This window comes from Monodon monoceros, unplaced genomic scaffold, assembly GCF_005190385.1.
Source record: "Monodon monoceros isolate NGI ecotype Baffin Bay Population unplaced genomic scaffold, NGI_Narwhal_1 Super_Scaffold_3, whole genome shotgun sequence".
Lineage (NCBI taxonomy): Eukaryota > Metazoa > Chordata > Mammalia > Artiodactyla > Monodontidae > Monodon > Monodon monoceros.
Window position 1 is genome coordinate 94,820,753 of NW_021703780.1, and position 13,024 is coordinate 94,833,776.

At 52.7% G+C, this 13,024-nt stretch overlaps 1 protein-coding gene across 4 annotated transcripts in view; it reads right to left on the minus strand.

The window, feature by feature from the left end:
• Positions 1-1,960: 1,960 nt before the first annotated feature.
• Positions 1,961-13,024, minus strand: part of SRGAP3 (SLIT-ROBO Rho GTPase activating protein 3) — a 258,464-nt gene continuing 247,400 nt past the window's right edge. For 3 of the 4 annotated variants that reach the window (XM_029243762.1, XM_029243760.1, XM_029243763.1), the window contains 3 exons: positions 12,541-12,690; positions 10,033-10,360; positions 1,961-6,168 (listed from right to left, as the gene is read on the minus strand). In XM_029243762.1, coding sequence (XP_029099595.1) covers positions 5,755-6,168; positions 10,033-10,360; positions 12,541-12,690 — 892 coding nt within the window. In that variant the 3' untranslated portion in view covers positions 1,961-5,754. The remainder of the gene's footprint in view (positions 6,169-10,032; positions 10,361-12,540; positions 12,691-13,024) is intronic. The other variant, XM_029243761.1, reaches the window with a different exon arrangement.

The following is a 13,024-nucleotide window of genomic DNA, read 5'->3' on the forward strand; positions in this document are numbered from 1 at the left end:
TTTGCATCGTTGCCTTAATGAGTCAAAGTTGATTTCAGGATTCTGGAGGGATCGTCTCGTGCAATTAGACTGCAAGCAACTTGCGGGTAGGAACTGGGTCTCGTCCATCTGTCTCCCCAGCCGCCAACTTGGGGCAAGGCTCACACCAAGGTGCTTACCACACGCTTGTTGAATGACAGGCTTCTTTTTCAGGGTTCTCAAGCAAGCACGGTTGCTTTGAGCCAGATAACAGATTATGGAATGCACCCAAAATCTAGACCCTCAGCAGGCTGCACCGCATTGGAGCCTGGAATTAGCGAAAGGCCGCCACTGAGTGGTGAGTGGCTATGGGGGGACTCATGGATTCCCTGAGGCTGGCAGAAGACCTGGTTCTCTTCTGCAAAGGCCCCTGTGTGAAGGTCCACCAGAGGGCTCACTGGAAAGGAAAGGCCCGGAGTATTCCTTGACTACGGCCCGCAGGGAGCTACCTTCATCACGGGATCCTGCCGCCAATCCCACTATGATGAGCTTGCTTGAGGGCAGGCAAGACAATGAATGTGTAAACAGCACGGCTGCGGGGTCAGATGGGCTGAATTCAGATTCAGGCTCCTTCACTTCCTAAGCCTGAGCTCGGACAAGTTGCTTAGCCTCTCAGAGCCTCCATTTCATCTTCTGCAGAATGGGGTTTAAGAAGGGTACTTACCTTCAGTAGCTGTTTTGAGAATTTGATGAGAAATGCATACTTAATCTAGTGTCTGGGACAGAAATAAGCGATCAACAAACACTTCACACGTGCACACACACACACACACACACAGTTCCAAGGGGCTGTATCACACGTGTGTAGACAACAGGTGCTAAAATGCTGCATATGCAGTCACACTGGCGATAGTATCCTGTGGCCTCCACTGATGCGTCATAAGCTCAGGAAGACCTCTCCTCAGATGACGGCTCCCCCTCCCCCTTGCCTTTGCTCTGACCGTCCTGGTTCTCGCTTTCCCAGCGGGCACCCCACACTTACCTCCTTCAGTTAGCTCTGCAGCGGACGCAGTCCTCTTTGGAAACTTGGCCTTCACAATGTTCGACCTGAGCTAAAGGACATTTCAGGGATGCTTCCCGGGGGAAGCACACTGACCGTGGACTGGAGGGTAGGAACACCCCCCTGGGGCCTCCCCATCCCCAGCGGGCGACCTCACCCTTCCAAAAAGCCACCGGAGCACGTTTGAGAAAAGTTAAGCTGTTTTATTTCACAGGATAGCTCCACGTCAAACCAGCAGGCACCATCAGAATACGCGACAGAGGATCCAGTCAGACACTCTACAGCACGGGCGCTGGGTTGTAAGGTAGAGAAATGATGTCCGGGAGAGGGCAACACTTATCGCCACACGGGGACAGGCAACCAGCAATCTCCTAGGGTGATTTCGGTTTGATTTTCCTGACAGTTTGGGGAGGAAGGAAACCAAAGGAAACGAAATAGACCAGCCACTCTGAAGCAATCAGAACCAAACCTATTGCCAAACCGAGTAAACAGTCACACTGCCAGGGGCTAGAGCCTGAGCAGAAACTCTGGCCAGAAGCTACTTCCATTCGAGGGAAGCAAAACGCACTCTGGCTGCTCTGGTTCAAGGCTGTCGTTTGCCTGTCATTTGTCCTTTCACACAGAAAGGAGGTGTCGGCAAGGGGCAGTCCCAGAGGATGAGACGGCGGGACCCTGGCAGATCAACCTCAGAGAGGCAAGGAGGACGCAGACCTGGCAGCAAAGCCCCTGCCCTCAGCTCCCCCAGCAGCTTTAGGTATGTGCGGAATTCTCCACACGGCTGCTCAGAGGAGCAGGGACCCCAGAGAACCGGGGAAGTTGCCATGAAACATCACCATTAGCTCTGCACAGCAGAAAATCATCTTAGCAACACCTCGGCTCACCCGCTTCCTGCCTGTTCCCCCAGGCCTCCCTCCCTGAACCCAGCAGCCCCTAACCCCCATGGTTGTGAGCCAGCCGTCCTTCTTTCTGGGTTTCTCAGGAGGATGAGGCATTTGCTCTAGTATGAAAAGTTAGGGACAGAGAGACTGAGAGGAAGAACCATTCCATTAGGCCTCATGGTTTGCCATCAGCTGTGTACGTGCGCTGAGCGCCAGGTAATGACCAGGTCCCAGGAAGTCCTCTGCATCCGTGCCTCCTGAATGAGAAAGAAATCCCCCTGACAAGGCACTCCGAGGGCCTCCAACAGGGAAGCAAGCCCCACGCCAGGCCCTTCCCTGTGCTGGCCCCCTGGGGGTACCACCAGCCAGTTCTGGAGTGTTTGTTTATAAGGCAGATCGCTGAGCTGCTAGTTCCGCCGGCAGCCGAGGGATGACTCCACTTCCCTGCATCTCTTCCCACTTGGATTTCTTCATAGAATAGGAACCTTTCGACCCTCGGGAATCCGTTTCTCTCCTGCCCCTGGGCCCAGTGACCTCAGAGAAAAGACTCCCAAGTCTAATTCCCAAGCTGACAATTCCCTCCAGTTGTGCGCTCTGTCTGGGGTTCAAAAGGCGCTTCAAGGTGAGAAATCGTTAGCACTGAAAACAAGGAAAGGCAAGAATTTTTCACAGAATCCCACAGCTCAGAGCAGCTCTTTAAGAGGAAAGGGGACTAAAGGGAGAGAGTGAGAGAGGGGTAGGAAGCACGGCTCAATCTCCGTTTTATCCAAGAAAGGTCCTTAGTGGCCGGAGGCTGGGCCCCAGGCCCAAGAAACTAGACCAGGAATGAATTGTCTTTGGTCAGTTTTAAATGAACATCTTGCTGGTTCATTCCTAAAAGAGACTGAACACCAGTAACACATAAAGACAAAAGGCTTGACCTCAGGGTAAGTTGAAGGTTAAGAAACTGTTCTGTGAAGAAAAAAAAAAAAAAAAAATTGCCCGTTATCAATGAACTGGTCAGTACAGCTTTCGGTAATCGTGATGGACAAGCAGGTAAACACCACTTCCCCTTGTACAACTGGTTATACTGAGGACTACTAACTAGGTTACTACGTTTCCCCCCCACGCTCACTGTACAGTTAGGTTTCTGGTACTTGTTTTTTACACTGATCTATCTACTAGGTGCAAAGATTTGGAGAGTGGCATTGGCTGTGATTTCATTGTAGCCTTTTTAAGAATTACAGTTTCACATTTTAACAGTTACTTTCCAGCATTTAAGCAAATACAGCAATATATAGTGGACTAACACAGGCAGGAGTCAGGACGAGAATGCCAATGCTCGTGACAGTGGGCGGGCCTGGATGCGCGTGGAGGGGGCCTGAGACATGCAGGGCGCCAGATGGGTGGGGCAGGGGGAAGTACTTTTCCACGTGGTTCTGCGTCAAGGCTCAGATTTGGAGCTGGATGAATGGGGTGTGAGCTTCCCTAAATGTGAACTCACCAGCCATTTCCCAATGGAAGAATAGGTCCCTAAAGAAAACGGCAAAGGCTCTGCCCTCAGGTAATTCAGTGAAAGGCAGGCCTGTTTTCAATAAGGAAAGATGAAGTTAGTCATTTCAGAGGAAAATCCACATGATCTGACTGGTGTTATGTATTTCAGGCAACAGACCTGTCAGCTCAGGTTTTCACTTTCCGTCTGGCAGTCATGGCAGAGAGTGTGGCATTTTGCACAGGGGGGCCACTGCATTTAAGGTCTGCGAGTCTCTCTGGGGTGGACACGAGAAGTCTCTTATCCCACTGAACAGCACAGCATCCTTGCAAATAAATGACTTTACGAGCTGGACCCAGCCCCACTCTCAGCCATCTATTAAATCTTGGACAAGTCACAGCCATCCTAAGGCCTTGCTTCCTCTCCTAACCTGTAACATGGGGGTATGTTTATGTGCTAAAAAGACAGAGGGCTCCTAGCTCATTCTGAGGCTCTTTCATTTCCAGGAGTTATAGGCAAAACAAGGAAGGTCAAGTTGGTCACTGGCCTCTCCCTGGCATTCTCTTTTTGTGCCCTTTCTTATTCTTTCCTCCACTGTGTGCTCTCAAGGCCAGTGCTTCAGGCAAGGCAGCGTGGCTCACCACCCCTATACACCTAGGTAACGTGGCTTCATAGGTCCCCCCGTCTGGGGACCAGAGGAGAGGATGAAACTTAATCCAATGGGCTGAAATGGTAATGATGGAATGTCAAGAGGTGATGTACCTGCAGGACCGGGCTTCATGGCCCTTATGAAGCTGGCAGGAAAATTCCACTGCCCACTTCTCAAATGCCATTAGGAGGTTTCAAAAGGATGGCGCTGGATGGTTTTCACCTTAGTGATGACCGTGAAGAGAGCAATCGTGTTGGCACAATGCTTTCTAGGTTGCATGGCTTGCTCGCTTACATTTTTATGGAGCAGGAGACAGAGGTTCAGTGAGGTGAGTGACACGCCCCCCAAACCTAACCCCATATTTTCAATTGAGTTAAATGTGCTGGAGGAGGTGGGCAAAAGGGAAGGGAAAGGGGAGACGGAAGCTTATTTCATTGCATAGAGTCCACCGAAGCGTTCTCTAGGACGGCAAGTGCCAAGGACTCCCTCCCCGGCCCTGGTCTGAGATGGGCACTTACGGTCCCGTGTGGTTCATGCAAGAGGCCACCAGCCAGAGCGTGTCACGGCCTGATTTCAAATTAAAATGATGGGACTCAAAGTCTCCTTGCCTGTTTAGTTCCAGATTTTGACACAGTATAATTAGTAGAAAGAGGAAAAGACAAAATTAAATATTTTGAAAATGGTATAAGTTAAACCTCTATAGTTACCACAGATTTATTCCTACAGCGTTTCTAGGTTTTGAAGTGTTCCACACCGCTGTTTGGGTTTTCTTTTTCCTTTTTCCCAACCACACATAATACTGCGCTACGATGGGGCTCAGGCTCTCACCATCCCCTCTTCTACGGTCGAACACAGGCCGCTGCAGTCAGGGCTCTTCTCGCCAACGTCCTCCATGCCTTTGGGGTGCAGTTGGTCTTGGCCTCCGTGTGGAAAGGCAGGGTCTCTGGGGTGGACGGGGGGGGGGGGCTCTGTGAAGGGTTCCCCACCTCTGGGAGCAGCCTGCCCGGGGTACCGCCTGCCCCACCCTTCCCTTAGGGGCAGACTGTTCTGGAAGGCCACAACTTCTGGAGACAGGGGGAGACTGGTTTTGTTTTTCTGCAGGTTAGTGCTATATTGCTTCATTCGCAGTTACTGTGGGCCTTAAATTCTCCCAGAAAAGTCCCTGCAAATCCCACCAAATAACTCAGCGGGAGATGTTTGGTGGCATGGGTCTGAGGTAAATCTAAGTTTCGTAAAAAGAAAAAGGAGATCCTATATACATTTCATATGTGTGTCCAGATCTAGTATATGTATATAGATGCATAAATATATATATACACACACACACACTCCTACAGACACATACGTACATATATACGTGTACATATGCACATACACATACATACACACGTATGGATGCATGTAGAGAGAATGTCGAGAGAATAACTTTCCAGTGACGATACGCAGGTGAAGCCATTTAACATTTGCCATGACCTTGGGAAAGGCTCCGGCTGGGGCGGCTGCTCCTCTCCGCTTGGCCGTCTGTGTGCATACGGGAGGGAGGCCTGTGGATTCACGTGGCTGAAGGCGAGCTGTGGCTCGGGCCTGGGCCTCAGCTCCACACAGACCCGCTCCCAGGCTGACCTTCCGGGCCCTGCCCGACAAGGCCAGGAGCACCGGGAGGACGTGGGAGTCACAGAGGCCTCCCTCGGCCACGGCGGGCCACGGCGGGCCGGGGCGGTGCCCTCCACCCCGCAGGTCACATGGTGCCCGACTTGTCGGCCGAGCTGTTGGGGAACATCTTCTCGGTGGGCGTCACGGCCGGGCTGCCCACGCCCGAGCTGCTGCTGCTGCTGGACCGATGCTGGACCACGGGCCGCACCGGCCGCATGGGGGGCGGGCGCAGCTGGGCGCCGGCCAGGCGGGCGGACAGGGCTGGCTTGAAGGTGGTCATCATCTCGGTGGAGGAACTGCTGCTGCGACGCATGGCGGCGTCGGGGTCGCGGATGACGATGGTGTGCAGGGGGCTGGCCGGCTCTGAGCTGATGGGGCCTGGCGGGTTCTTCAGGGGCTCCAGGGTGTCCAGCACCACATCTGGCGCCTGCTTGACTGTGTTCTGCCTCTCCAGTTCCCGCAGCTCGTGCAGAGCTGTGCTCATGGTCTTCTCGATGTCCTGCGGACAGGGAGAGCGCTCGTCAGCACAGAGTCTGGAGGGCTGGGATCTAACCCTTCTGGAGCTGCTACCCAGCTTGTAGGCTTCTTAGGGAGGCTTCCCCACAAATCTCATGGAAGGGATGGAGATTGGATCCCAGGGACTCTTATAACCATAAGGAAAATCAGTGTGAGTATCGCAGACCTAGTGGTGGCAGGCTCTGCAGTCAGACAGACCTGGGTTCAAATCCTATTTCTGTGACTTCCCTGCTGTGTGACTGTGGGCAAGCCACCTTACCTCTCTGAGTCACAGAATCCTCATTTGTAGATTACAGACACGTATAATACTGACCTCAAGGGGTTGATGAGTGTATTTAATGATACGGTCCCTGCGAAGAGCATGGCATGGCACCTGGTACCTAGTGAGTATTTCCAAATAATGACAATAACAATGACAATAACAGCTAAAACCGAGCACCAATTCAAGCCCCTTCCCCTAACAATTCATTTAAGCCTCTCACTTATCTGGTAGGAAGTACCATTACGCTTACGTCACACGTGAGGAAATGGAAGCTCAGACTGGTTAAGTAACTTGTCCAAGGTCACACAGCTACTTAGCAGCATAGTAGTTCTGGCTCCAGCGCTCATGCCCCTAACTATTATTATTAAAAAATATATCTCTCCTTTGTCCATAGGAAATTTGTGTGGAGGTTGTATATCAGAATGTTTGCAATGCTCACCCCAGGATGATAGGACTGTTACTTTCTTCTCTGTATTATAATCAGAACAATTTTTTTAAAAATGGAAAATTTAAAAAGCAACAAAAATCTTCATCGGCCGACACAATTCCCAGGGATATTGTGATATTTAAGAGCTCATCAGCATGAGAGCACTTTGAATGACACAGAGAGAGATTCTGGCAGCCCAGAGGGCCGACCTGGGGCTCAGCATTCCAGGAGTGAGCACTGGAGCTGGACGACAGCATTTAACCCAGGAGCCCTGGGCCTGGATGCAGAGCCCAGGTTTGGGAGGGAAAAAGGTTCCTCTGCTACCGCTGCTGGGCAACCTTGGGCAAGTCTCAGTGGCTCCGCACCACACTCGGTCCAGGTGCTGAAAGCCCCCTGCTGGCCGTGAAGATGGGATGAGACAGTGGACGTGATGACACTTTGTGAACTGCTGGATGGTGGTTTTCACACTCCCTTCAGCCAGAGTCCTCGGCTCCCGTGGGGTTTCCCAGGGATGCCTCCACACAGAGGCAGGGGGAGCTGCTCAGGCTGAGCTGGGCCACCGAGAGGCCAAGGAGGGACAGAACCGCTGCTGGAAGGTGCTGACCCACCTCAGGCTCCGGGATGACTATTGAGACACACTAGCTTTTCTGCCCTGGGGCAGCTCTGGGAAAACTGAAAGTCTGGTCAGACTGATGGGGCTGGTGCCCACAGGTGTCCTGCCGGCCCCTTCCCCGTGCACATCTTCTTTCACCTCCTCTCCTCCCCTGTCCTCAGGCGGCTCCTGCCGGCTGGGCCTCCACGACAGGCTCCAGTCTGGCCTCCATCAGGGTCCCAGCCTATCATCTTGTTTGGTGAAGAGACTACTGATGATTGGCTAATATTAGCATTTATGCTTCCCCAGGACATTTTATCCTTTGCCCTTAACACTGCCTACTTTAAAGATGCTGTTTGTGCCTTTACCTACAAGGAATAACTGTGGGGCTGTGACGGGGGTCCCGCCTGACAGGAGAGAAGGCAGTCCTGTCCCAACCTTTGCTACATCCCAACCCTGCAGTGATCAAGCCCGCCTTCTGCGTCCCAGTCTGCTTAAAGTCCCCCACTGATATCACTACTCTGTCTGCTCTACTCCAGCAGGAGCCAAAAGGCAAAACTAATAAATAAAATATAATTAATGGCCCTCCACCACCATCCCCACCACCACCACTCCACCCTCGCAGAGTGTGAGCCAGGAAGACAGCGAGTCCAGAGAAAGATCAGCTGGGGGGTTTAGGCATGAGCCTTGCGTTAGTCTGAGAGGTGATGCCGTGATCTCAGAGTGGAGCTGCAGAGAGGCGCTGGGGAGCACGGACAGCGGGGGAAAATGATCCCTTTTCACCTCCTCCTGAACGAGATCTTCCCACCTTGGATGGCGGTGCTGCCAGATCCCCAAAATGCCTCTTTAACTGGGCTCCAATCTAAATCCTAAAAGACATTTTGAGACCAGAGGATTTCAGGTAACTCCACCTACTACTACATAGCTGCCCTCTGCAGCCTGCAATGTCAAGGGCTCATCAGAGCCAATGCTGAGCAGGCTGGAGGCCATCCAGGGTGCCCTTGGCTATTTACGTACCGTTTCCCATGCTCTGCTATCGAATGGCAGCTATCAAATTAGCGTGTGTAGATATGTCTGCAGACGGAAAATGCGAGCGGCATGCCCCACGTGTATTCTTTAGGCCGCTCTTGCAAAATGCTCTGTGACTAAAGGTCAAAGAAGTCTGGGAGATGGGTGTGCCCTGCTCTCTTTCTTGAAGATTCACAATGCACATCAACATACTTAATAATGTTTGTTGCAGACAACCCATTCAAATTTGCAAGACCAGCATTCCCCAAACTTTCTTGACCATAGAACACCTTTTTCCCCTCCACTAATACCCCATGGAACCAGTCTGCTGTGGGACCTACTTTGGAAACAGTGGTGTAGACTTCATTTGATTCTCCGTGTAAAGGGCTCTGGGCCAGGCCTCAGGTGGCCTGACCTTCCAGGTGACGGCGGATGCTAGGGCAATGCTTCCCAAGAGAATGGCCTCCAACAATGGAGGGACCAGCAGGCTGCCCGGCTGCTCTGCTGGACCCATGCCAAGATGCTGATACCTTGGGAGTGGGCATTGGGACCTGGGGCCAAACTAGATCCTGCGAGGTGTTTCACTTGCTGTGTTGATATCCCTGAGAACCTTTCCTGGCCTCCTCTCGAACACAGCCCCCAAGCTCTCAGATTTCCACTTCCCCTTGTGAACAGGGATTCAAGGCCACTCTTCACAATACAATCCTAACCGACCCGAAGGTTCTAACTGTCTCTCTTTTCTAAACTGGGAGAAAACACTGGGAAGGGGATACATAATGGGCACCCTGCCAAGTTCCAGAGGGAAAAATGGAAACTTCTGAACTATGATAAAACTATCAAAAACACAGGAAAGTAGCTATGCAAATTATTAAACAACCTAAACAAACTGTCTCATAACAATTTCTTAAATGGATTTGTTTGGTTTGCTTGACAAGTGTAAAAATCACACAGGTTTCTCATCCAGATTTTTTAAAAGTTATTTAAAAAAACACAAAACTCTAAGAGCACTCTTGAAACGCAGAGTCCCCTCCTTCAAGACTCCCGACCCAGCTGCCATTTCACAGCTGTGTGTGTTACTGGTTGGCATCTCTCTCTTCTCTAAACCATAAGCTCCATGTGGGCAGGGCCTGCATCCATTTTAGGTCAATTATACTCTCAGTGCCAGCCAGTGATTGCCACACAACAGATGCTCAATCAGTATTTCTCAATAAATGAATGAATGAACAAATGAATGCATGAATGACAAGATGAACGAATGAAAACATGAAGAGCACAATCTTGCCATGTTATGGAGACGTCTGCCATTACCACATCCCCACATCCGGGAATCCCACCTCTGGCCCTGGAGACTGGGCCCTTGGGTCTTCACAGGAGCCCCAGCCAGCAGTTGCACCCATCCAGCTTCCGCTCCCACAGGGGGGCCAGCTCATTATCTACCTCACGTCTGGCTTAGCCTGAGCCTGGCCTGAAGGGCGAAGGGGCTCCCCAGTCTGCAGGTGCCCACCCCCTGCCCCTCTGGGTGTCGGCTGGCGCAGCCTGCCTTCCCGCCGGCCCTTACTTCTGCCAGGGCCTCGGCCTCCAGGGACTTGTGGTCCCCCAGGCTGCTGTGCCTGGTGGAGCCGCACGTCGACCGGATGCAGTGCCCTTCGGAGAGCGCCTTCTTGTCGGGGTAGTTGATGCTGCCGGCGCTCCCAAACGTCGCCATCCTCCGCTTCTCGGGGCTCTCGATCCGCCCCCGGGAGAGGGGGATTTTGTGGGGACTGCTGGGGCAGGCGGCGGCCCGGGGTGGCGTGTCTATGCTGGGGCCCAGGCCCCGGGGCGGGCTGTGTGTGTCTCCCCCGCTTCGGCGCCTGGGGATGGCTGCTCCATCAGATCGTAACCGCACTCTGCAAAGGAGCCAGGGGGTGGGGGCGTGGGGCAGAGGTCAACCCTGGCCAGTGTCACACGGGTCAGCCAACCCCCAGGCCACACGCTACACACTAGTCTAGGGAGTGGGTATAGTAAAGCCTCGTTCAGCCAGACTCTGCGGTTCTGCAGGGAAGGCACTGTCTGAGCACGTGACTCAGGCCCCCGGGTTTCATCTGCACACACAAAGGAGTCGGGGGCGTTCCAAGCTCCAGCCGGGGGTGGTGCCAATTACATAGTGAATCTCGTCTACACGTTAGGTCAGGGCCAGGAGGATTTCAACCTGGGAACACTTTGCTCCCGGTTAGGTGGGCTCATGGTATGTTCTTATGCGGTTTAGAGGTCTCCATGATTCCAAAGGGCCTCTGACTGGTCTGAGGCATTGAGGCTTGACTATACCAAAGAGTTACCAGCTCCCTGCAAGCTCCCTGAAAGATGGCCCTGGTTTCCGTGGGGCAGCACAGACAACAAGCCTGGTGAAAACAGCGTGGGCTGGGGCTCAGGACACTGGGTTCTAGGCTCAGGAGGCGCCCCTGGGAACTGACCACAGCCCAGTGTTGTCACCAAAGGCTGTTCCTATGAGGCTTTTCCAGACCTTGGACAACTAGTCATTAAGAGTAAAATGTGCATCACTGGAACGCCTTTCGTGCACCTGGATACCTTTCACCCCTCAGGGAGGCTGTGGTGGAGTGAAAAGGGGACTAGAGTGTCTATCAGGAAGGCGAATTCTTGTCCTGTCTCTGTCACAGACTTTCCAGTGACCTCTTTCAGACCCACTTTATTAATCTGTTAAATGGGCATAATATTCCTTGCCCATCTTCTGAGGGAGGTTCAGTGGGTGGGAAAGCACTTTGAAGAGGTTCTACCCACAGGAGATTTTGCTGTGTCCCATGGAGGGCACTGAAGACTCAAAGGCACTGGTGAGGGGAGGGAAGGCTGGAAGTGGCAAGGGGGTGGGGAAGAGGGGCAGAGTGCGGGAATGGATTGTGACGGGGACCAAGCTCAGTGTGGTCAGCAGCGCTTTAGACCCTGTGCCACCAGCCAAGCTAAGCACCGCCTGTGGGCACCCCAACAGCACCAAAACATTGGTGTTCGAGAGGAAGAGTACTGGGAAAGAAAGAACGAGAAGAAGGTAGGTGAGAGAGGACAGAGGGAGAGGGAAATTGAGGCAGGAGAAGATACGGCCCCCCTGGAAGTCAAGGGACCATGACTCTGTCATCTACCTACCCCAACCGTCCATCTCCCCTGATTCTATCACTTATCAGCACCCTGAACCGAACAGAATACACTGAAAAGAGGCACTGGGACTTTTGCTGAAATAACTTCATAAACATATGTTCCTATTGTGGTTGATTTCTCTGGCTTTATCTGCAAGTGCCCCATGTGTGGGTTGATCCCATGACCTCTCCACCAGAAAAACAAAGAATATGACATTTTGAGAATTCGATTAAGAAAGCAGTGACACACTGCCAGCTTTCCTTTCCAGCGTCACATCTTGTGGGGAAGAAGGGGCCACGACAGCCTCCCTCTCTCCCTCCTTCTCTTTTCCTTATTGTATTTTTTTCTTTAAACAACCACGTGCTTTGGACTATACCTGTAGAGGGAGTGAGGAGCCCAGCTCCATACCTGGCGGAAAGATCATGTGACAGCCCCGCCCACATGCAGGAGTGAAGAAACTGGCAAATCTGCTCCCACCAAATGTGTGCGTGGAGCCGAGTGTCAATTTGCCCCCACGAAGTGGGTGTGAGGCTTCTGTTTCTGCAGTGCACTTCAGGGACTAAGTGAGCTTTACATTTTTAAATATAACAACTTAGGTCTTCAACAGAAAGTGGGGAGGAGGTGTAAGAACTGGAGACAGAGAGGAAAAATACTTGCCAACTTGCAACTCTCTCTTTCCCGTTTATTATTATTTTAAATAAAAAGCATTGGTTGCCAATATGTCTTTCCTCCTCTTTCTCCACCTCTGCCCCAAGCTGGATCACTTTCTACCTGACATTCTAGGCCAGTTCCAGCCAGCCCACCAGGTGTGCCCCATGTCATATCTCGTGGGGAAGAAGGGGCCACAACAGCCTCCCTCTTTCCCTCCTGTGCCCTTGCTTCTCCCCAGTCAGACACAGACCGGCACTGTACTAGCCGCAAAGAATGAATCCGCGTTTCCTACCGGCCCATCACCCCCCCAAAGCCGTAATCCGAGATGTGCTCCGTGGGGGACTGGAGGTCGTTTTTGGAGGAGGCCTTGTCGTCCAGCAGTGGCCCACTGCTGGCCTCGCTGTCGGCCTTTTGGCTCAGGCTGTCCGAGAAGGCATCGTCCCTGGGGAGAAGGACAGACGTGAATTGGGAGGGATTCGCTCCAGAGAACCGACATGTGCTGAGACCTGAGGGGCTGGATCCACACACACCTCGTGGTTGAGCCGCTGCTGCTTCTCCAGCAGGAGGCCCTCTGTGGCACCGCCCGTGCCTACCTTCTCCTCCCCTCATCTAGGCTCTTCTCTCCCAGCTGCTCGAGACTGGAATAAGCTAAAGGGGAGGGTGTGCTGGAGAAATGGGGGAGGGGGCCTGCAAGCTGAGCCCTGGGCGATGAGCAGCAGTTTGGGGGTCCAGCGAGGGAGAAGGAAGGCATCTCCATCCCTCTCCGCACCCGGGGC